This window comes from Leptodactylus fuscus, chromosome 9 (genome assembly GCF_031893055.1).
Source record: "Leptodactylus fuscus isolate aLepFus1 chromosome 9, aLepFus1.hap2, whole genome shotgun sequence".
NCBI lineage: Eukaryota > Metazoa > Chordata > Amphibia > Anura > Leptodactylidae > Leptodactylus > Leptodactylus fuscus.
The window spans coordinates 56,866,816-56,892,833 of record NC_134273.1 but is presented as its reverse complement, the minus strand read 5'-3'; the positions used below and the strand labels follow the sequence as shown (position 1 = coordinate 56,892,833).

At 41.2% G+C, this 26,018-nt stretch overlaps 1 protein-coding gene across 2 annotated transcripts in view; it reads left to right on the top strand.

The window, feature by feature from the left end:
* The window catches only part of KCNT2 (potassium sodium-activated channel subfamily T member 2), a 574,767-nt gene that overhangs the window by 323,859 nt on the left and 224,890 nt on the right, over positions 1–26,018 (top strand). For both annotated transcript variants that reach the window (XM_075287704.1, XM_075287703.1), the window contains exons 16-19: positions 1,038–1,267; positions 5,696–5,912; positions 18,738–18,843; positions 21,591–21,763. In XM_075287704.1, coding sequence (XP_075143805.1) covers positions 1,038–1,267; positions 5,696–5,912; positions 18,738–18,843; positions 21,591–21,763 — 726 coding nt within the window. The remainder of the gene's footprint in view (positions 1–1,037; positions 1,268–5,695; positions 5,913–18,737; positions 18,844–21,590; positions 21,764–26,018) is intronic.

The window sequence follows — 26,018 nt, the reverse complement described above, 5'->3', positions numbered from 1 at the left end:
GAAGACGCCGCGGGGAAGCTGCACGGAGAAGACTTCTAAAGGTAGGAGAAGAACCAGCGTTTATTGGCCAACTGTATAGCATTCGGCCAATCAATGCTGGTTCTGCATCGAACTTTTCCATTCGAATAGTGAGTGGTACTCGATCAAGTACGAGTATTTCGAATACTGTAGTATTCTATCGAGTCCCTACTCAATCGAGTACTACTCGCTCATCTCTAGTGATAATGTGTCAGAAAGTTTTATACTACATTTGTCTACATATGACCACTCAATGGTTTTGTTGTGAATTAATTATATTAATCATTTTAATGCTAATTGTTACCTTATTTAATATGGGACAGATATTAATTGGTTATATATTTTTATGGGTTAATAGTGTTATTGTTGTTTCAGACTCTTCCCATTTTGGAGGCAGATTTTCCTTATTGTATAGTTTGTACAACTATAGCATTTTGAATACTGTACTGAAGATAATACCATGTAACGCATTGTGCTCCTAGAATATGCCTACAAAGTTTTTGCCTATAAACTTTAGGACAGCACCATAGTTGTATACAGCTTTAGAAGTAATATATACTAAGTGTGTCTAAATCTCACATAGCCTGAGTCACTAGATTGAATGTTGGTTTGTCCGGTTACCCCCATACATAAGTACCCGTTCTTAAAAGAAAAAAGTAAAAGAAGAATTCTCATTGATCTCCATCTATGGTTGGACAAAAAGCAAAACTGTTGTTGAAACATTGGGCAATCCAATTATTTGCCCCAGAATAAAAAGTTTGTAAGGATGGTTTTGCCTTTGGAGTTATTGTAGGTCATCTTTACTTGTCAGTTTTCTTTACTTAAGCGCTGTGACATGACAGCTTTATGGGTTATATTTTAAGGTCTGTAAGGTTACCTTTTGCGTTAGATAAACTTACAGATGGGGATTATTCTGCATTACTTCACCTTTTTATGCAATGAATAACTAAAAAACCAATTATTAGCATGTCAAAAGCTTTCTGTCTCACAGATTTCCCGCTGCCCTCCTTATCTCCCAGATTTGGTGTCTGCTTAATTGGCGTTAAAAGAGAAGATAACAAAAACATCTTGCTGAACCCGGGGCCACGGTACATCATGAGCTCTACTGACACCTGCTTTTATATTCATGTGACAAAAGAAGAGAATTCAGCTTTTAAAAAACATGAGCAGCTTGAGAAATTACGCAAATACAAATCATCATATCACGGACCATCCCGACTACCTGTCCACAGTATAATTGCCAGCATGGGTGCGTATCATTAAATATGTATGGAAAACAGCTTGAACATGTACTTGATGAAAGTCAAATAGACTGTTGCTGAAAGGTTTCTGAAAACTTATGACTTTTCATTTTCTTTTTTCAATATATGCAAAAATGTTAAAGATTGAATAAAACCTATAAATAAACATGGAGCCATCTACCGCTATCCCTGTGTTGTGTATAGTACAGGCATTGGAATTGGTCCTGGACAGTTGATCCGCATCGGGGTGACTGCTGACCCCCTCCTTCCACTTATCAAATATAGACCATAAAATCATTAATACTAGACAAACCCTTTGAACGTTGCTACATCTGTATATATCATTAGTAGAGATGAGCGAACACTAAAATGTTCGGAGTTTCAAATCCGATTCAAACAGCCGCACACTGTTCGAACAGGTTTCAAACCCCATTATAGTCTATGGGGGAAATGCTCGTTTCAGGGGTACGCAACATTCGATCAAATTCTACTTACCAAGTCCATGAGTGAGGGTCAGGCTGGATTCTTCTCCCTGTGCAGCGTCCTCGCGTCCTCTTCCGGCCTTGAATTCACTCTGCTAGGCATCAGGCATGGGCAGAGCCGACTGCGCATGCCCGCACTACAAGCGGACATGTGCAGTCGGCTCTGCCCAGGCCCGATACCTGGCAGAGTGAATTCAGAGCCGGAAGAGGACACGGGACGCTGTGCAGGGAGAAGACTTCTAAAGGTAAGAGAAGAACCAGCGTTGATTGGCAATGTATAGCATTCTGCCAATCAACGCTGGTTCTGCATCAAATCTTAACTTCGAACAGCTAGTGGTACTCGATCGAGTACGAGTATTTCGAATACCGTCGTATCCGATTGAACACCTACTCGATCGAACACTACACGCTCATCTCTAATCATTAGCCATACTGCGAGGATTTCTCTATTTAATACGGCATGTTTACATGATGGATGCAAATCTAAAATACAGTTAGAGGCTAATCCCTGCATTACAGGACACTTATTTCCTGGGCAGATTTTTCGGTACATATAAATAGGGTTCAGAACTCCTTTCACATACATGGCATACAGATTTTCCATGATTTGTTGTGAATGTTGGACTCATAGCAAACTTTTGACTTGATCCTCCCCTTCCTTTCTTGGCTATATGGTGTAACACCCCATTTACAAACATTATAATATACCATAGCAACTCCTCCACACATTATAATCTCCCATAGCGGCCCCTCCACACAATATAATGTCCACTAGAGGCCCTTCCACACAGTAAAATGTTACATAGCAGCCCCTTTACACTGTTTTATGTACCATAGCAGCCTCTCCACACTGTATATTGTCCTATAGTGGTCTCTGCACACATTATAATGTCCTACAGTGGTCCATTTACAGTTTGTTGTCAGATAGCCTATGGTGTTTGGTTCAAATATTACAAAAATTTTGAGCTTGAATTACAAAAAATTTGCTGTATGTTATTTACTCTATACAGATATCTTAAAAGCAATATACCATTTTTTAAGAAAAGCTGGCTCATAATAAATAGATTTTCTCATCTCAGGATTTCAACTAGCCCCCTGTCTCCTCTCCTCTCCACTTCCTGGTTGGTCTTGCAATGAGATTCTGCTTGCTATAAGTTGCACACCTATCTTTGAAATTACATAAACAGAGCCACAGCTCCAGAAAATTATCTAGCCCTTATCAGGGATCAACATTGAAAGTAATATATAAGGGAGAGAAGAGAATATAGAAAGCCAGGCGCACCCCATGTTACCGATATGGCCCAATCACAGGCCTCAGTGGTAACCTCAGGCACATGACTACACCTAAGAGGCAGAAGAGGGCAAAAGAGGATTGAGAGAAAGAGCTAGATGTCTCAAGGAGGCCCCGAAGAGCTGAGGGAAGGTGATTAAGGTTTATTATTGTTTTACAACTCTCCTGGGCCCCCAGTCACCCCCAAGCAAAATGATTTCACTTCCCGTTCTATCCGAATAAGTCTGGACCAAAATGAATTAGAGGGTTGACGCATCTGAAAATGAGATGAAACAAATCTTTCGAGATTTGCCCATCTCTAGTCCTAGCAGCAAAATACCTAAGGACTAGAGATGAGCGAACACTGTTCAGATCAGCCGATCCGAACAGCACGCACCCATAGAAATGAATGGAAGCACCTGGCATGCAGACTTTGCTGGCGGCCGGCCGCTTAACCCCCCCGTGTGCCGGCCGCTTCCATTCATTTCTATGGGAGCGTGCTGTGAGCGTGCTGTTCGGAACGGTTGTTCCGAACAGTGTTTGCTCATCTCTACTAAGGACATGTATCATAAATATAAGGTCGTGATGAGAATAAAGCAATAAATGGAAAATTTTAATTTGACTCTGAGCTAGCAAATAGTTAATTTTATGAAGTTCTATATTTTAATATTTTTGACAACTTTAAAGTTTGTTTCTCTAAGAACATTTTCAACCCTCTTTTAAATATATGCATATCACTTGCCAATACGACCTTCCTTGGGAGAACATTCTTACAGTTCTACAGCCCTTTGTGTAAAGAATCCTTTCTGCTGAAGATTGTATCTTTTCCTTCCAGCTGTATTTGGCAAGCTTGCATCCCCTGTGTGGGGACATATAACTGAATAGACTTTCTGTATTGAAAATAAATCTATTTTGTGCAATATTTTGTAATAAATTAGATTTTTCCCTTCTTCATCCTGAAATACATATTCATAGTAAGGTCTAACCAATAATTTCTAAAGCAGCAATCTTTATGATTTCTCTTTTGAATATGTACCTTTTTTATGTGCGCCAATGCTCATAAATGCTCGTAAAATGTTGTCTTATTTCCTAAAGATATGACATTTTAAAAATACTATGGTACTTTATGCAAGTATATATTGCTTACAAACACAATGAATGGACCATTGATTGCCGAGGATGATTTATAATCTTGGTTCAACTATAGTATGAATAAGATGTAAATATTTGCTACTTAGTGAATTTCCACTTTTTTACCTCGCAGGGTTGTTTGATGAGATAACTATAGTATTTAGAAAACATTTTATACTTGTTAAATTTGAATGTTTTCTATGTTTATGAAAAGATAAAAAATAATACTGAAATATTCCCGGTTTCACAATCGTTCCTCCTGCATGTCCTTGTGGGTCTGTACACGGAAGTGCAGAAAGAATGTTGATCGACACATTTTATACTAATTATTGTCCTAACACAGTAAATGGAATAAAAAGAGGAACAGGATGCTGTTCCGTCTATGCACTCACTGGCCCAGATTTAAGATGTGGAGCATCTAATTTGGGTTGTACGTTTTCTTTTTTTAAAACTTGTATTTAATTGAAAGTTTTTCAAAACATACAAAGGGCAATATAAAGCACAATATAAATCACAGTATATCAAATTGTAATGAAAGTGAGGAGGGAGAGGGAAGGGGGGAATGAGTGAGTTTGTGGCGAGCTGATACTGTATGGGGGGGGAGGTAAAAAGAGGGTAGGGGATATGTCAGGAGGTGAGGTTGGGGTGGTAGGACCATAGGAAATAGAATGTGATTCATAATTAACAGTCAACATTAAGAAACAGTGATCCAGTACACAAGTTGTCAACTTCCTAGACACACGGGTGTCACTTCTTATAAATGGAGGCATGATTTATGTGTCATAATGCATGATAAATGTGCCAAAACTGTGTTGTAAAACTCTGAATCAAAGTAAACATAAAATGAAGATTACAAAAGTCAGACAAAATAGAGGAAAAGACGTTAAAGAGGACCTTTTATCAGATTGGGCACAGGCAGTTCTATATACTGCTGGAAAGCTGACAGTGCGCTGAATTCAGCGTACTGTCGGCTTTCCCAATCTGTGCCCTGGGTAAAGCGCTATCGGTCCCGATACCGTAGCGCTTTACAGTCAGAAGGGTGTTTCTGACACTTAGCCAGGGACGCCCTTCTGCCCAGCAGCGACTATCGCGCTGTACAGAGTGAGCAGGGAGGAATTCACAGTGCTCGTCCATAGACGAGTATTATCAGGAGGGGAGGGGACGTTCCTCCGCACTCCACAGTACAGCGATAGGTGCTGCTGGGCAAAAGGGCGTCCCTGGCTAAGTGTCAGAAACGCCCTTCTGACTGTAAAGTACAGGGATTGATAGCGCTTTACCCGGGGCACAGATTTGGAAAGCCGACTGTGCACTGTCAGCTTTCCAGCAGTATATAGAACTCTATAGGTCCTCTTTAAATATGCAGGGTGGACACATTGTAGCAATAAACATCTATGCACGCCTGTAGCTGTAGATATGTAAGACATGTAGATGTATTGTTTGTAAGGGATTGTGATTTTTTTAAACATTATTGTACTCAAAGTCCTACAAACAGAATCTAGTAGTTCTAATTTAGATAATGAATTTTACTATTAATTCTGTATCTTTATTTGCAGGCACAGTGGCAATAGATTTGCAAGACACAAGCTGTCATTCTACTAGTGGGCCGAACCTATCGCTTCCTTCAGAAGTTAGTAAAGAAGGAAGGCGACCCAGTATTGCACCTGTGCTGGAAATTGCAGATAATGCAAACATACAACCATGCGATCTACTCAGCGACCAGTCAGAAGATGAAACCAACCCATCAGATGATGAATGTTCTGACTCCAAAGAGTATGTATAACATCTACATGTTAATAGGCTAGTTCTTACTTATTATGTGCATTGTAAAGCCAAATATAATACTGTAATATCTTCAAAATAACATATGACCTCCTTCATCTGAAGTTAAATTTAATCTAGAAATTCAGCTTTGGTTGGACTTCCCAAATTTCCATTTCCATTGGCTAGTTTCCACCATTCTCCTGTACTGATTATAGCAAAGGACAGTATGTCTCTGGGAGACAGGGATTCCTGGCAGGATAAATAACTATATTGCTAGGAGACCTCTCCAGGAATAAGGTGCAGACAGATAAAAGTTTCATAAGTGAAACTTAGTTGTGTGAATGCGACCTTACTAGAAACAATTGAATGGAGCATGTCATGAGTTTTGTTGTTGCGAGATTCATATAGTATCCAATAAAAAACCACATATGTAAAAATGTCAGGAGTATACACATCTTCATGCCATGCATGAACCCCAATTTTTAAAGAGAATCCTTTGTTTGTAACTGTGGTAGAAAGGCTTTGGTTTTGTATATATGGAAATTCTAGCATATGTGATAAGGGCTTGCCTATTTTACAAATTTAGCTTTTAGAAGGGAGTTCATTTATTAATATTCACTTGAATCTTAACCATATTCCTGACTCTAGTAAATATTTTAAAAACATGACTGGTGATTTGACAAATGTAACTGTTAGGGAATTGCCTGTTGAGCAATTCCCCAGTGGCTCCTGTTGAAACCTGGGAAGTAAAGAATGACAGAGACAATGAGTCATAAACTTGACTCAGCCCCTGTCCTTACCTACTTGCCTCAACTACCCTAGGCTTAGAGGACAACTGGGCAACAGTCCCTTCTCTGCATAAGTGTTACAGAGAACAGGACAAGACAAAACAACATGGAAGAGGAGTCAGCAAGCCGAGGTCAAACCAGAGAGACAAACAGTATCAAATAAAAATTCAAGGAAAAGTTAAAAGCCAAAAAGCAGAGGTCAATAACTAGTAAACTTATGTGAGCTGATGACTAGAGATGAGCGAACAATAAAGTGTCCGAGGTTCAAAATCCGATTCGAACAGCCGCACACTGTTCGGCTGCTTGAACGGATTTCGAACCCCATTATAGTCTATGGGGGGAAATGCTTGTTTCAGGGGTAGGCAACATTCGATAAAATCATACTTACCAAGTCCACGAGTGACGGTCGGGCTGCATTCCCCTTGAAGTCTTCTCCGGGTGCAGGGTCCCCTCTTCCGGGTGGAATTCACTCTGCCTAGGCATCCGGCCTAGGCAGAGCCGACTGCGTATGCACGTGCGGCTCTGCCCAGACCCGACGCCTGAACAGAGCCGACTGCGCATGCGCGTGTATGCGCGTGCATGCCCGCGAATGTGCAGTCGGCTCTGCCTAGGCCGGATGCCTACGCAGAGTGAATTCCACCCAGAAGAAGGTGCGGGGACGCAGCGCGGAGAACACTTCGGAAAGGTAAGAGAAGAACCAGCGTTGATTGGCAGAATGTATAGCATTCTGCCAATCAACGCTGGTTCTGCATCGAACATTAAACTTCTAACAGCTAGTAGTGTTCGATCGAGTACGAGTATTTCGAATACCGTAGTATTCGATCGAACACCTACTCGATCGAACACTACTAGCTCATCTCTACTGATGACCTGTTTACAGGAAGTCCAGAACCTGCCGCAGGCTTGATTGGTAGATCGACTGTCAATCACAAAGCACACAAGTTAACCCTAACAGTGCCAACACAAAATGACTAGTCTAGAAAAAGGTAATCATGAGCAGCCAATGCACTGTAAATAATTAGGGGCAATTATTTCATATGTTTTTGAAACTGCAATACAAAGCTATGTGAGTTTCAAATCACCCTGCAGTTCTAAAGAACTCTGTGTGTCTTCTTGTATGCAGATAATGGCTTATGTGTATAAGCAGTGCATGCACTAGTTGGTGAAAATGTTCATGTTTTCTCATAGTGAGACTGCACATTAGCTATCCGTTTTGTGGACTACAAAACCAATGACGCGGTACATCCTAGTATATTTCTGAATCCATGTACTATTTGCATTCCTTCCATGTACCATCTGATCTTTTTTTGTTTGACCTAAAGTTGAAAGAACAATTTAAAACATCAATTTATTAAGCTCTAATGTTATTATTTAAAACAAATAGTATTCCTATATGCAAACTAACCCCTAATAGGCTATCAAAAGTGGCATAGATTCTAGAAAAGCCAGAAATGGTCTTAAAAATAACACAATATCACACAACAAGAGATGCCCCTGTTAATAAGATCAATAACTGGAGTATGTCCAATATGCTGCATAGTTAATGGCTGGTAACCACCTTTATAAGCTGCCTATAATACAGTATAGTAACATAGCTGCCAAGTCCCTTACAGTTCTGCTATATGTGTCTGCGTGCTAGATTCAATCTGCATTCTCAGGGGGTCAAATATATTTGCTGAGGGACATGAACATTCATTTTAATTAGTGAGCGGACATTATTCCGTGTTCCAGCACGGCTATGCTTTTAAGCCAAATTCTTACACTGACATTAACATTTACTTTATTTTCTATTAATTGTTTGTTATATAAAAAAGCTAAGACTTTCTCGAAGTCCTTAACTAATATTTTTTACTCACATTACTCTTTTGGTAAAAAGAATAATCTTCAAGAACACTAGACCAAAGCGAAAAAATGTTTTTGCAAACAGCCCTAAATGGAGTTATATAGAGTCCATCACATCAAAGAAATCATTTTAGATGTAAATTCACTTACAATGGTGGCGATTTACCTGGTACTGCGATGAGGTTATTAAGTCCTGGTAGGTCACGCTGTGCACGGGAAGTTTCCTCTGACAGAAACTTGTAACATACAAAGCAAAAATACAAGGATTCCCAGCAATCGTGCCACGTGCAGTATGTCCTTTAAGAACACTAGACTTGGGCAAATATAGGTGAGTATTTGTACATGCACTTTCCCACATAGGATATGTTCACAGAAAGTATTTTGCAGGCGAATTTTGACACAGAATCCACCTGCAAAAATATCTCCCATTCATTTTAATGGTATTCATTCACTTCTTTTTCCCGCTAGCGTTTTTTTTCAGCTAATGGGAAAAAAAGCAGCATGCCCTATCTTCACGCGGATTCTGAGTCAGCCATGGCTCGAGACAGCCTCCTTCTTAGGCCTATTCATCAGGAGCGGGATGCCACGATTGCACTGTATCGGCATCCCGTCGCGGGTAGCCGCACCAAAAAGCCACACAGTAGAAAAAGCTTTCCGCCGTATGAACTTACCTGAAGACTAGATTTATCTACAGTGAAGTTGAAGTCCATAGGCATTTTGCACCTCCATAAGGCACTTATGGTACGGGTGGTTTTGCACACAACTTAAACAGTTTATGTGTGATGTTTTGAAGAATGTTTTTTCAGCCAGTTAGTGTTAGATTGGAAAGGAAAGGGAAATAGAGAAGAAAGTCTTATACTTTTCCTTCCTGCTGGTTCCACTTCTAATGTCTTATTGTTTTCTGTTATAAATAAAGGCTTCTGCTTTTTTAACACTTTTCACAGCTTTTCTTGCAGGGCGTTTAACAACCTTATTTTTTTTTTTTTTGTAACATTTTAATTATACATTTTGTGGTGTTTTCCGAGTCCTATAGAGAAGTTTATGAGAGAAATGACAAAAAGTCATAGTTCATTAGTTCACAGTTGTTGCCCATATTATCCCAGCACAAGGCAGCTTTCCATTACTATGTGCTGCTTAAAAGTAAGAGATGATCTGTGAATGGTTGCCTATGGACAATGGTACCAGTCTTCATAAATCTCCTCCAATGTGCATCGCTCATAGTAAACAAATAAAGGTTTGAGATAAAACAAAGTACACTCTAGTTTACAAGATACCTAACTAATAAGGTGGAAAAGGTTTAGTAGTTAAATGTTTTTAGATTATACAAGATGAAAAGAAAGTACTGTATTTTCCTATATTTATGGAGCATTGTGTCGAGATGGTAATTGCTTTCTATATTGCAGAATTTTCCCTGTACTCTATGGTGTAATTATCTGTGTTGTCAATAGAAACGAATCAAATTTATACATTATGCAATCTATATCTTGGGAAAATTAAGTTTCACTAGATGCATCAACTTTTTATGCTTCCAATCCTTTATATAAAGAAGCACATTGTGTGTTGATATATATTGAGCACTGTGAAGGTAATAACTGAGCATTACTGTATTTCTGTACTATTTAGCCATTAAAGGGGTTGTCCCATCACAAGGATCCTATCTATATTGCTAGTTTATGTGGATATAAGACTTTTCCTAAATACATTGCTTTATCAAAACTGCTTTGTTTGGCCAGTATCTAAATTTATTCACTTCATTGTTGACACTGGCCCTTGGGATTATCTGCTCATTTGTCAAGTGATGTAACTGCCTGCTCTCAGGGGGGAGGGAGGGGCTGACAAGCAATGGAGCTCCTCATATAGGGGAGGGGGAGGTGAAAGCTCCGGGATTACTGTGCTGTCTATCTTCAGCTTTTCCACTTATCAGCCAGTTTAATTGAATTTGGCTGATAAGTGCTGAGATATGGAGTCCGTTACCTCTGTATGTAATGCAAGCTGACTCAAATCCAGCTCTGCTACATCAGTTTCCACATCAGCGTCATACTGTGGATCATAGCAGATAGCAGAGCAAGTGAAACCCCACCCACCAATGTGTGAGAAATCCAGGAAGTGAAGAGAGTACAGAGCCTTCAGGCTGCACTGCAAGAGTTATGGGAATACCCCTTTAAATGACACCATTTGGGCTATATGTCAGCTCTCCTGAATTTCCCTAGAGGCTCCTGAGTGTTGGGAATAGCTCCAAGACTCCCAGAAGAGTTAGAATGTGATGTGTTGTATTGTGTATGTAGTGATACAGACAATGTGATGTGTTATATTGTGTATGTCGTGATACAGACAATGTGATGTGTTGTATTGTGTATGTAGTGATACAGACAATGTGATGTGTTGTATTGTGTATGTCGTGATACAGACAATGTGATGTGTTGTATTGTGTATGTAGTGATACAGACAATGTGATGTGTTGTATTGTGTATGTAGTAATACAGACAATGTGATCTGTTATATTGTGTATGTAGTAATACAGACAATGTGATCGGTTATATAGTGGAAAGCTATATGTAAATGTGAGTGAGTAGAGTGAGGGCTACTCCTGAGGTGACAGTAAGGAGTGTGCAGGCAGGTTGAGGCAGGAAATGCCAGGCAATGTGTGTGAGTCTATAGCTGGGGCTAGGAGTCCTGCTTTTGTGAGTCTCCTGCTAGGAAGCCATGTTGTTTAGTGGCACCAAAAGTAGCCTGTGACTCAATCCTAAGGGAAAACTATGTTTGTGGAAAATTGCACGCAAATCCGTCCAGGCATTTTAGCGTGATTGAGGAACAAACATCCAAACTCACAAACATCCAAACATCCAAACACACAAACTTTCACACTTATAATATTAGTAGGATTAAGAAGACTTTTTTTTATCATTAAAACGTTTTATTGAAGATTTTTTCCATTATAAACAAGGGGGAGGGGGGCAAAGGGAGGGTATAACCTGGAACAGAAGAAGAGGGAAAGGGGGCAGCAGGATGCAATCATAAATACAGTCATGACTATATCAGGGAGGTATCAAATCAACCAATAAGCAAAAAAAAAAAAAAAACCTTGAGAGAGAAAAGGCTGCAAGTGAAAGGATGGAGTCAGGGAGACACAGAAGGGAAGAATGAGTGTAAATCAGCGGAATAGTAGAAATGGTGCCACTGGAGCCATGTCTGCTGATATACCCTATCATCTTGGTGGAGCTCAGTCATCATACTTTCCATAGAGTCTATGCTAAGAATCTCTGTAAGCCAGGATAGGAGAGTGGGGGAGTCGAGGATTTCCACAATCTAGGAATCACTGTCCTCGCTGCCACTAACATTAATCCTATAAGTCTACAGGTGGGTTTCCTGAAGTGACAGGGAAATATTGAGAGGAGCAACAGAACAGAATCATCAGGCAGTTCGACCCCCGTGACTTGTAGGATAACTCAGCACATCCCAGACCAGAAGGGGCGCAGAAGAGAGCACCTCCACCAGATGTGAGCAATCGTACCATGCTCAGTGTGACACCTCCAACACCTATCAGAAGTGGAAGGATAAATCTCATGGAGAAAAGTCGGAACCCTGTACCACCTCAAAAGTATTTTGTAGTTGGTCGCTTGTTCCTTGTGCTTTGCAGGAGATGGAGAACTTGTAGCAAGCCCTGAAGGCATGGGACCACACTCCAGAGGGAGTGATACCCCAAGTTCTCTCACCCAGCCTTCCGTAAACACGGGGAGTTCGCCGCCATGATCCTCCACCAGCCAACCATACAAAAGGGAGACAGTGTGGGAGAGAGGCAGGGAAAAAAAACAAAGTTGTTCGAAAGGGAGTAGAGTAGAGATGAGCGAACAGTGTTCTATCGAACACATGTTCGATCGGATATCAGGGTGTTCGCCATGTTCGAATCGAATCGAACACCACGTGGTAAAGTGCGCCAAAATTCGATTCCCCTCCCACCTTCCCTGGCGCCTTTTTTGCACCAATAACAGCGCAGGGGAGGTGGGACAGGAACTACGACACTGGGGGCATTGAAAAAAATTGGAAAAAGTCATTGGCTGCCGAAATCAGGTGACCTCCATTTTAGACGAATAGTGGATTTCAAATCCGGGTCATATGAGAATGTGAACTTTGTGACTATGAGACAGGGATAGCTGTACAGGCAGGGATAGCTAGGGATAACCTTTATTTAGGGGGGAATGTTATTAAAAATAACTTTTTGGGGCTCTATCGGGTGTGTAATTGTGATTTTTGTGAGATAAACTTTTTCCCATAGGGATGCATTGGCCAGCGCTGATTGGCCGAATTCCGTACTCTGGCCAATCAGTGCTGGCCAATGCATTCTATTAGCTTGATGAAGCAGAGTGTGCACAAGGGTTCAAGCGCACCCTCGGCTCTGATGTAGCAGAGCCGAGGCTGCACAAGGGTTCAAGCGCACCCTCGGCTCTGATGTAGGAGAGCCGAGGGTGCACTTGAACCCTTGTGCACCCTCAGCTCTGCTACATCAGAGCCGAGGGTGCGCTTGAACCCTTGTGCACACTCTGCTTCATCAAGCTAATAGAATGCATTGGCCAGCGCTGATTGGCCAATGTATTCTATTAGCCTGATGAAGTAGAGCTGAATGTGTGTGCTAAGCACACACATTCAGCTCTACTTCATCGGGCTAATAGAATGCATTGGCCAGCGCTGATTGGCCAGAGTACGGAACTCGACCAATCAGCGCTGGCTCTGCTGGAGGAGGCGGAGTCTAAGATCGCTCCACACCAGTCTCCATTCAGGTCCGACCTTAGACTCCGCCTCCTCCGGCAGAGCCAGCGCTGATTGGCCGAAGGCTGGCCAATGCATTCCTATGCGAATGCAGAGACTTAGCAGTGCTGAGTCAGTTTTGCTCAACTACACATCTGATGCACACTCGGCACTGCTACATCAGATGTAGCAATCTGATGTAGCAGAGCCGAGGGTGCACTAGAACCCCTGTGCAAACTCAGTTCACGCTAATAGAATGCATTGGCCAGCGCTGATTGGCCAATGCATTCTATTAGCCCGATGAAGTAGAGCTGAATGTGTGTGCTAAGCACACACATTCAGCACTGCTTCATCACGCCAATACAATGCATTAGCCAGTGCTGATTGGCCAGAGTACGGAATTCGGCCAATCAGCGCTGGCTCTGCTGGAGGAGGCGGAGTCTAAGGTCGGACCTGAATGGAGACTGGTGTGGAGCGATCTTAGACTCCGCCTCCTCCAGCAGAGCCAGCGCTGATTGGTCGAGTTCCGTACTCTGGCCAATCAGCGCTGGCCAATGCATTCTATTAGCCCGATGAAGTAGAGCTGAAAGAATACATTGGCCAATCAGCGCTGGCCAATGCATTCTATTAGCTTGATGAAGCAGAGTGTGCACAAGGGTTCAAGCGCACCCTCGGCTCTGATGTAGCAGAGCCGAGGCTGCACAAGGGTTCAAGTGCACCCTCGGCTCTCCTACATCAGAGCCGAGGGTGCGCTTGAACCCTTGTGCAGCCTCGGCTCTGCTACATCAGAGCCGAGGGTGCGCTTGAACCCTTGTGCACACTCTGCTTCATCAAGCTAATAGAATGCATTGGCCAGCACTGATTGGCCAGAGTACGGAATTCGGCCAATCAGCGCTGGCCAATGCATTCTATTAGCCCGATGAAGTAGAGCTGAATGTGTGTGCTAAGCACACACATTCAGCACTGCTTCATCACGCCAATACAATGCATTAGCCAGTGCTGATTGGCCAGAGTACGGAATTCGGCCAATCAGCGCTGGCTCTGCTGGAGGAGGCGGAGTCTAAGATCGCTCCACACCAGTCTCCATTCAGGTCCGACCTTAGACTCCGCCTCCTCCAGCAGAGCCAGCGCTGATTGGCCGAATTCCGTACTCTGGCCAATCAGCACTGGCTAATGCATTGTATTGGCTTGATGAAGCAGTGCTGAATGTGTGTGCTTAGCACACACATTCAGCTCTACTTCATCGGGCTAATAGAATGCATTGGCCAGCGCTGATTGGCCGAATTCCGTACTCTGGCCAATCAGCACTGGCTAATGCATTGTATTGGCTTGATGAAGCAGTGCTGAATGTGTGTGCTTAGCACACACATTCAGCTCTACTTCATCGGGCTAATAGAATGCATTGGCCAGCGCTGATTGGCCGAATTCCGTACTCTGGCCAATCAGCACTGGCTAATGCATTGTATTGGCTTGATGAAGCAGTGCTGAATGTGTGTGCTTAGCACACACATTCAGCTCTACTTCATCGGGCTAATAGAATGCATTGGCCAATCAGCGCTGGCCAATGCATTCTATTAGCGTGAACTGAGTTTGCACAGGGGTTCTAGTGCACCCTCGGCTCTGCTACATCAGATTGCTACATCTGATGTAGCAGTGCCGAGTGTGCATCAGATGTGTAGTTGAGCAAAACTGACTCAGCACTGCTAAGTCTCTGCATTCGCATAGGAATGCATTGGCCAGCCTTCGGCCAATCAGCGCTGGCTCTGCCGGAGGAGGCGGAGTCTAAGGTCGGACCTGAATGGAGACTGGTGTGGAGCTATCTTAGACTCCGCCTCCTCCAGCAGAGCCAGCGCTGATTGGTCGAGTTCCGTACTCTGGCCAATCAGCACTGGCCAATGCATTTCTATGGGGAAAAGTTAGCTTGCGAAAATCGCAAACTGACAGGGATTTCCATGAAATAAAGTGACTTTTATGCCCCCAGACATGCTTCCCCTGCTGTCCCAGTGTCATTCCAGGGTGTTGGTATCATTTCCTGGGGTGTCATAGTGGACTTGGTGACCCTCCAGACACGAATTTGGGTTTCCCCCTTAACGAGTTTATGTTCCCCATAGACTATAATGGGGTTCGAAACCCATTCGAACACTCGAACAGTGAGCGGCTGTTCGAATCGAATTTCGAACCTCGAACATTTTAGTGTTCGCTCATCTCTAGAGTAGAGTCCTGTGAAGGTCACCAGTAGATTTCAGAGACGAGTAGAAATGGGAGAGCTGCATATACTGCCAGGAAAGGGCAGCAAAATCTGGGTACGAAGTCTGAGCCAAGACATCAATGCGGGAGGGCAAACAGAAGGCCGACGTGACCTTTCGAAATCTCAGTTACGGATCCCTTACTGAATGAGACAAGAACAATGAGTGGAGCACTGGTGAGAAGTCTGTATTGCTCAAGATCGGGGTGAGAGGGCCATCATTTGTGAAGAACTGTCGCATTGCCCCATAAAGGTGGCACACCCCCAGTGTCTGTTTAGCAACAAAGGGTAGCAGGAGAGCGGGACTCTTCAGACCAATGTCTCTTATGGAGCCAAGGGAGAGCAGTGAGCGGTAGAGGGCACAGCAACTCCTCTAGAGCATCCCAGAGTTTGGAACGCCCAGGGTGATGCCAGTAGAGACCGACCCCCAGCCCACCCCACAGTTTGGGTCGAGATATGATGGACCTGGCTATCCATGGGGGCTTAGCAGCCCAAATGAACCTGTTAAAGGCTCTCCCTAACATTAGGAAAAACTGCAATGGCAGTATCACAGTCTGGAAAAGGTACAGCAGCCAAGGCAGGACATTCATTTTTAACAAATTAAAGTGGCCCAACCAAGAAAGGCCCTTGGTGTCCCATCGCTCCAGGTCCACTGCAAAGTGCAGAGTATCAGAGAGAAATTTAATGAGTAAGTGTCCCCCAAGTACTTAATGGATCTAGAGGACCACGAGAATGGAAAGGAGGAGCGTAGGGCACCAACAACCGTCTTCGGCAGGGAGACATCCAAGGCGGTACTCTTGGTCAAGTTGATCTTATAGTTGCTGTAGAAGCTATAGGTGCTGAGTTCTCACAGAATGAAGGGGAGAGAGGTGAGAAGATGATAAGAAGACATTTTACTATGTGAGAGTACAAAGGAGGCATTATACTGTGTGTTAAACAAGAAAGGATCCTATTATTGTGTAGGGTCTAAAAGGAACTAGGTTAAGGCCAATTAATATATGGAGGAGGTATTTGCATATTATAAGATGGTATTACACAGTATTTTTTTTTAAATCAAAACAGAACATTAAAAAAAACTCAAGACCTGTCACAGAAACGAAGAGAAAAGTTTTAGACTACTCTACTGTAGTACACTCAAGGTAAACGTTAGCTAACTGGTGCGATTGTACGGCTCTAGTTCATTGAAAGGATGTTATGATATAATGTATGCTTTTAGCTGAATACGTAGTCAAGGTCCAAATATCATGTGAAGGTTAAATTTATAGCACCTATTCATTTTAGAAATAAATATTCTGACTGTGAAGTTTCTGCGCTGACTTTACTTGGTAATCTTTGTAACTCTAGCCGCTAAATAGTAAAATTATTATTTTTTCTATGCTATGATTAGCCGACGACCATAAAGACAACTGCTATTCTAAGATCTCCATAATAATGTAGAGTACAATAACCATAATATAGGCTGAAATGCTATGGATAGGCAAGCTAAGTGTTCAAATCAAGAAATATGGGGTGTGTAATAGTTTGTCATTGAAATACTGTCTGCAGTCATTATGATTATTACTGTTATTATTCTTCCTACACATGCTCAGGAAATTCACAAAAGTGAAGACAGAAGAAAGCAGCTGAAATATTTTAAACTACACCCTGTTCTCAAACATACTGAACAAGTCATTTTTTTCTGAATCTTCCCAGAGAAAAATCATTACCGTTACAATTTTATATTTCCAGCAGGAGGTTTAAATCCTGTCTGTGCAAGATCATATTTTCTGAGTTCTCATCCCTCTAAAGAAACTTTTGCAAATAATGATGGTAGTTTGGAAAAAATGTAAGACAGAGTCATAGAAATGATAGCAGCAGGGGGTTTTACGCTTGGGTTTTTAAATTGCACCACCTCTGTCTTTAGAATTACATCTTATTAGAAGCATGTCCCTCTTCCCCTTACAATTTTGAGTTTAGCAGCGTGTTTCAGAAATAAGAGGTTCCACAGAGCAGAGATGTCTATAAAGCACCAGTGGTTAAATATATATTCTCAGATATTAGAGCAGAAGCCACATTTTCACCGTTGTTGGAACATGTTTTTGCAATTGTTTTGAAAAAGAGCAACCTTTTAGACTCAAAGGAGTGAATCTGAATAATATTTTTTAGCTGTAAAGATAGAAGTCTGTATATAGTCCATTGGTCCAGGGTTAATAATGGGGAACCAAACTACTTCACTTGCCAAAAACCATTAAACAATGTATCAATACGGGTTGGTTCACATCTGCTTTTGTATTCCATCTGGGGAGAGTCCACATGGAGACCCCCCCACCGGAATACAAACGCAATTGCAAGCGCTGTGCTGTAAAAGTACACAGACCCCACAGTTACAGGACACAGCCCTTGCAATTGCGTTTGTATTCCATTCAGGGGGTCTCCATGCGGACATGATATCAAACGGATATCATGTATGTGCAGTATTTACCCTGGAAATGAGATATGCACATAGAAACTGTGGCTGAATATAGGATCAGTAATAGGCATATGCAATGCGTATTCAATATAGGATATGGGGGTAACTTGCTTATTGGTGGGATCTGACAGAATATTGCTAATACTACTCTAACTACATAGAGTAATATTCAGTATGATGTTTAACTTTATGATACCTATTCACTTTCTGAAGAGTTTTAATTGTTCATTAATAAAAGATACATTTAGGGGGCAACATGGTGGCTCAGGGGTTATCACTGCAGCCTTGCAGCACTGGAGTCCTGGTGTTCAAATCCCACCAAGGGCAAAAAACCATCTGCAAGGAGTTTGTATGTTCTCCCCGTGTTTGCATGGATTTCAATCCCATATTCCAAAGACATGCTGATAGGGAAAAATGTACATTGTGAGCTCTATGTGGGGCTCACAATGTACATTAAAAAAATAAAAAAATAAAATACATTTATTAAGCCATTTATCTTGACCAATTTTTGTATACGTTTACCTCAGATTCCACCTTGTAGATTGCAAAGAGTGGATACAAAAAAGAATGGGTCAGTTATCTATCCCTAAAAATAAGTCTTATCTTGAGTGGTAAAAATGAACTTGTGGTATTAAAAACAGGGCTAGACAACCAATAGTTATATGTATTGGTACATGAATGTATTGGTATATGAATGTATTGGTATATGAATGTACTAAGCATGAATGCCTTTAGTAATAATACATGCTATTTTTTCTCTTTTGCAGGTACACTAAAGGTTACCCCCCTAATTCACCATATATAGGCAGTTCACCAACCTTTTGTCATCTCTTACCAGAAAAGGTCCCGTTTTGTTGTTTACGATTAGACAAGGTAATGGGATAAAACCTTAATATTTTCATAGTGATTGTGTATTATTATATGTTAGTGAAAGTGTTTGTTATGAAACATTCTCTGGAGACAAAGTTTGATCTTCCAACACAGCCCTAAGCCCTGTTCTGGGTCCGATTGTTTGCTCTACTTTCAGTCAACAAAGATCTAGACATTCTCTTCTCATCCTTATTACAACAGAATTATAGTTCCATCTATATCCCTGCAAACGTGCTTCAGATCATTATCATGAAGAAAGTCTATTTGTTCTTATAGTAAATAATATCCTTACTATGTTTGTAGTGAAGTATCCTCTCATTGGAGGTGCAGGTGGGGAGGTGCTTTGTACATAGTGGAAGTGACCATGTGCTGCTATTTCCTTTTTGGATGGACCAATTGCTGGTGTAGTTTCATTATTCTTATTTAGATGATATCCTATTTCTAGAAGACAAATGAAAGGTACAATGATCAGTATTTTTGTTGTCATAGTCATTGATAATGGGGATAAGGCCCACCCATAAACATGTTATGTTTGGTGAAAGGTTTGAAAGTCCATGCTCTAGACCAGGGGTAGGGAACCTTCAGCTCTAGGGCTGCTTCAAAACTACATCTCCCAGCATGAATACTTGCTCTGCTGTTCTTGGAACTCCCATAGAAGTGAATGGAGCATGTTGGGAGTTTTAGTTTTACACCATCTGGAGAGTTGATGGTTCCCTACCCCTGCTCTAGACTAAGAAATATTGTAGTGTGCGGTGTTGACTCAGCCCTGTTGAATAAATCCATATTGGGCCTTGTTCTCTTGCCAAGCATCTTGTCCCATATTTATTTATTTGTTTGTTTATTTTACATATTTATTTCCGACTAATCTAACTGACTAATGAGATGGATAGGTAATTGCCTAAACTCCACTCCCTAAAATGAAATCTAATCAGATGGATAGTTCATTACCTAAACTCCATCCTCTAGAACATTCTGAATGAAGTCTAATGAGATGGATAGGTCTGGTTTCACATCACCATTGTATAGCCTGTCCTTTTGATTCATCAAAGGAGAACAACAAACTGTAAGGTTATAGAGCCCCATATAGTGGGACACAGCGAAAAAGCACTGTGGGAAAAAGTGCAGTGGAAATGCATCATGCTTTTTCCCACAGCGCTTTTCACAGAAAGTCTGCCGAGTTTTCCTCTGTGGACTTCCTGCTTCAATTATACCTATAAAGAAACTACCAGCATAATAGCCATAATTAACATGCTGCAATTTCCAAAAAGGCAAGGCTGTGCTTATTTTTCTGCAATATGTGGATGGGATTCTCTAGAATCTGCCATGGCTGAACCACAGCGTTTACGCCACATGGAGCCCCAGCCTAGTAAACGCTGGGAGTCTTATTTTTACACATGTATTTTTACCCGTGTATTTTGCAAAAATACACGCGCGTTTACTCTGTGTGAAGGCTCCCTTAAAACCACAGCATGTTGCACTTTTTCATTCAACTAAAAACTAAGCAGATGTAAGGGAACTTTCATCCACTTTGTTTACACTGCAGTCAATCATGGCTGATAACAAATGGAAGATATTCTGAATGTTAGCACTTCTCTGAATGATAACAGTTTACACCAGTGGGAACATCTCAAACTGAGACATCGTAGGTTTTGGGTTTAATATTGGGATCACAAAAGAAGTAAATGTTGTAGTAAGGTGCACTGATAGGCATGAGGAAAATAAAACCTGCTAGATTTCATAAAACTTAGCTTAAGGCAGGTTTAGCCTCAAATGATCCATACCTTCTAAAATATATATCAGACAGATAGACAAAAGCATGCTATGGGCGGGTTCACATCTGCACCCCGGCCTCCTCTTTCAGGTTAACGTCTTCTGCCCAGAAACTTGACAGGAGACGGAAGCCGGCAGTCATTTTTCAAACCCATTCATTTGTCTGCCCGTGAGCGTTTTGTGGTCTCCGCGGCAAAAAGATTTTTTTTTAACCGGGCACAAAGTCAGTCAAGCAGAACTTTGTGTCTGCTTAAAAAAATGGTTTCACTGCGGAGACCACAAAACGCTCACAGGCACTCATGGGCGGACACTGTCTGTCGGGTTTCCGTCTCCTGTTGGCAGAAGATGGAAACCTGAAAGCGGAGACCGGGGCACATGTGTGAACCCGCCCTTAGCATGCTTTTGTCTACCTGTCTGATATATATTTTATAAGGTACGAATGATTTGAGGCTAATCTTGTATGGGAATCATTAATGAATGAGGGATTTTTACACATTGAGGACAAAGAGATTTATCTGTGCTCCTTTTACCTTGTTTTTTGTTTCCACCAAGCTACATCAGCACATACGTGTAGGTGACATAGAGCTACGTATAGTCATGCATGACGGCTTCCAATAGCACTTCACCTACTGCATTACAAATGTGTGTTTCTCTGCCATGTCTGCCTAGTCCACACCATAAATCTGAGCACTTCTAAACATTTTTCTTTTCTTTACTGCATTAACTTGATTTTTTTCACATTGCTCAGTTTATCTTGTCTCTGTTTTCCGTCACCATTATTGACTATACTCCTACTTTTCTCCATGCAAACAATATGAGTGGCTATGCTTGAGGAAGCATGCACTTATTAGTATGTTCATACTTTGTGTGTATTGATGTCCAAAGTAAGGCTTTCCATTGTGATGAATAATAACCAAAATGTACTACATACTGTGTATAAAAGCACATAATACACTTAATTTCTTTCATTTGTGCTTCAGGGTTGTCAACATAACTATTACGAAGATGCTAAAGCCTATGGCTTTAAAAATAAAGTCATCATTGTTGCAGCCGAGACAGCAGGCAATGGACTGTACAATTTCATTGTTCCACTCCGAGCTTATTACAGACCAAAGAAGGAGCTTAATCCAATCATACTACTGCTGGATAATCCGTAAGTGCGGGGAACTGATTACATATTACTTATTAAGTCTGAATATCAAGAAGTTGTAAAGGTCACCTAATAAAAACTCTCTTTCATGTAAATGTGCATCTACATATCTTTTAATAAGACTTGATCTAACAGCCTTGTAGGAACATTTGAAATCTGATAAGGTACCGAGGGTATTACCGAAAGAAAACTTTCTTAAAGTTCTCCTTCACTTTTGTTTACTATGGACCGCTGTTTTGAAAGTATACATTATATATGAGATTTTCTACAATACCTGAATTACTTAACCTTCTCTTGCTAAAAGCAGGAGCATTTTTCAGCTATTGAAAGTCAGCCACAGGGAAAATAAGTTATAACAAAATAATTTAATGGAACTGTGGGTCCTGTCTGGACGAGATCCAAGCATGCATGGGAAGAGATTATGAGAAAAGATGGTAATAATTCAACGGAAAAGCACACAGAATAGTTAAGATAGTATCTCTGAGTGCAGCTTAGAAATGTAGGAGTCATTACAGATGTCACGTTAATTCATTTCGGTTAAGGGGGTTCGAGCACCATGGCTATGGTAAAACTGCAACATTACCTGATGCACGAGCAGCGTTTATGTTTCCCTATGGGGAAAAGTTTTGCTAAACAACTATTCACAACTTTTCTAACAAGTAATTGTAATGCTCCTAGATTCCCTATTAAATAAAACAGAACATACTAGGCAACATTTACCAGTATGTTTACATTCTATTTCATATTGGAATTAGTACCAACATTTTTTGGTGATTTTTCACCTCAACTGTTAGATATAACAAGTGGTTGCATTCTCCCAAGAGATATAGCCATGGCCAAATGTATTTAGAAAATTAAAGAGAAAATGCACCTAATTATGGAACAAATGTATTTTTGCTCATTGGAGGCATGGAAAGATTGTTTACCCATCAGGGGGCGTTCACATTTGCACTGCTGTCTGCCCGCCAAAATTGCAGGAAAAACAGCTTGAGGATGGCTTGCATATGGTCAGTTTAAAAAATCCATTCCTTTCAATGGATTTTTCAAGCGATTCTATCACTAGAGTACCCTCTTTACAATAAATACACATAGGAATAGACTTAAGAAAGGCTATTCTTCGCTTACCTTTAATATTATGATCTGCACCGCCGTTCCTAAGGAATATCTTATTTCTTCCTTATACAAATGAATTTTTGTGCTGCTTGAAAACTCTCCAGCCACGCCTCTGTCTTCTTCTCTCCTCTTCTCTCGTGCTCCTCTTCTCTTCTTCAAAAAGTGCCGACTGCACATGTCCATTGGCTATTTTTCCTGTGGCCAATGGACATGCACAGAGGCGAGAGGCGGAGAAGAAGACAGAGACAGTCGCTTGAGAGTTTTCAAGCAGCACTGGGGACACCCTCTGTACTGTTTGACCACAGGGGAACACCCCCAGTGCTGCGAGTGCTGTGAGAAAACTCATTTGCATAAGGAAGAAAGAAGATATTTCTAAGGAACGGTGGGGCGGATTAGAATAATAAAGGTAAGAGAAGTGTAGTCTTTCTTAAGGTTATTGCTACGTATATTTAGCTTAAAAAGGGTATTCTAGTAATAGAATCCCTTTAAAGCAAGCTGCCGGGGGCCATATGCAGCCTCTCCAGCATGATACCATTTTATTGCATGGACATGCAGGATTTTGTATTGTGCAAAAAAAGCAGTTTCATGGCGGGCGTACAGCAGCGCAGGTGAGGGTCTAATTTTTTTTTAGAAGACCTGCAGCTTTTTAAAAAATAAAATAAAATGACTTCCTGTCCCTAACTTCCCATCATTCACTACACATGCATTGACCAATGAAAGGCATATTACTAAGTCAAATGGTAAACCTTTTCTAAGCTTACTGTTTATAGCAGGGGTCAGCAACCTTCTGCACTTTAGCTGTTGAGTAAATACAACTCCCAACATGCTCCATTCACTTCCATGGGAGTTTCAAGAACAGCAGAGCGAGTATGCATGCTGGGAGTTGCAGTTCTATAACAGCTGGAGTGCTGAAGATTGCCTAGTCCTGGTCTATAGCATTGCATGTGTGTAGACCACAAGACAATGCTCTGTTCATAACTTTGCTGTTGTCTTACAGTGCCCACACATAGACAGAATGAAAGTAAACATAGGATAAGTGTGTACGGCAGATACTGTGGCTGGCTTTGAATAATGGACACTAAGGGTTAATATTCTACAAAATACTATGTATTCTAAAGAGAGACGAGGCTCATTTAGAAGAACAATGTGGCACTTGTGAAATTTTTTAGCACAAAAATAGTGATAACATCTTGTTATCCTACGGTTACGATTTTGTTGACCATTTATTGTTAAAGTCCCCTTTAAAATAAAGTTTAATGAATAACATAATGGTTTCTAAAAACTCAATAAACAGAGATAAAACTTACAGTAACTACATAAGTACAATAAAGGATATAATAGCATTACTTATTGAAGATCTGAGATGTTGGAGTGGTGTTTTCCGTTACTCCTATTTGTGTAAATACTGAAAAAAGTATATTTATTCCTCTGCTTCTTTTTGAGTTGCTATTGTATAAAAGGAAGGACTGTAAAATATTGTAATCAAAAAACCTAATAAACAGCCCACACAGATTTCCATTTTAGAATGTGTCTGTAAGAGATGTATTCATTGCATTTCAAAAGCATTTTTCCTAGGGTAACTTAATGGCCTTTATGAAATGCAGCCATTTGTGTAATAGCTATGCAAGGAATTGCCTTAAACATAGTGTCAGCCACAGAAAATGACACACAGCAGACTCACTGTATATTACCATGCTGAAATATATTTTTTTTTCCTTTCCATTTTTTTCATGAGTGTCTTTAGAAATTGCAGTATGAAAATGTAGCTGGAAATAATGAGTCTGCGGTGCACATTATATATTCCATTTCTGGTAGCTTTATATCATTTAAATTAAAACAATGTTGTATAATGTGCCTGTTTGTGCATCTGCTTAAGAGTACATTTTCTGCAGTCTGTGTTTACATGTATACTTTGTATAATTACTTTATTATATTGTGTTAGAACTTTAATATTTTACACACAATGCACTCGCAATCTACCATTATAAGCCAGATTTAGTAATCCTGACTCATTTTTATACAGTACATACTAGACAGTGTTAAAGGGATTCAATCATTAGAATCCTGTTGTTAGCTAAACCCACGTTGGAATAGCCTTAAGAAAAGCTATTCTTCCCCTACCTTTAGATATCTTCTCTGCGCCGCCGTTCCTTGTCCGTATGCTAATTAGTTTTCTTGCAGCAGTGAGAGCAGTTCCTAGCGCTCAAACAGAAATGGGGACGAGCCCAGTACTGCGAGAAAACTATCCAGCACTGCCTTCTTCTTGTTCACCACCTCCCCCTCTTCTTCCTTGTCCCATCATGTCTTCTTCAAAATGTGCCGACTGCCCTATGTCTGTCACCATTTTCCCGTGGCTGAATGGGAGAGGCCACAGGAAAACGGCCGACGGACATGTGCAGTGGGCCCAGTCGGCCATTTTCCTGTGGCTGAACAGGAAACAAGAGGCAGAGGCAGCGAACAGAAGAAGGCGGCGCTGGAGAGTTTTCTCACAGCACTGAGGATGCCTTCAGTGCTGTTTGAGTGCTGGGGATGCCCCCAGTGCTGCAAGAAAGCTAATTAGCATATGGACAAAAACCGGCATATCTAAGGAATGGCGGCGCCGAGAAAACTTCTAAAGGTAGGGGAAGAATAACCTTTCTTAAGGTTATTCCAACGTGGGTTTAGCTAAAAACGGGATTCTAATGATTGACTCCCTTTAAAGATACCCTTTCACCACCTCCAGATTGTTACATCATTTAATAGTTGCTGCATCACTGATTCTAGCACAGTTGGAGTTGTTTGTCTAGTCCTCACCGTTCCCAAGTAGTCAATGCTGTGTGGTATGCTTTATAAGAATGCAAATGAAGATGAATGCTAACACTCCAAAAAAGGGCAATCCGCACTTTCCAACAAAATGGTCCAAGAATCACAGCAGGTTAAGGAGGTTTATTGCAGTTAAAAATCACCATGCGTTTCAAAGATCAAACCCCTTTTTCAAGTACAAAAGCACAGCATCTTTGGTGTTCTTTTGCACTTGACAGACTGTATAATATCCCATAGTGGTCACCTCACACAGTATAATGTCCCATAGTGGCCCCTGCACACAGTATATTATAACATAGCAGCTCTCCACACATTATAATGTCATATGGCAGCCCTTCTATAC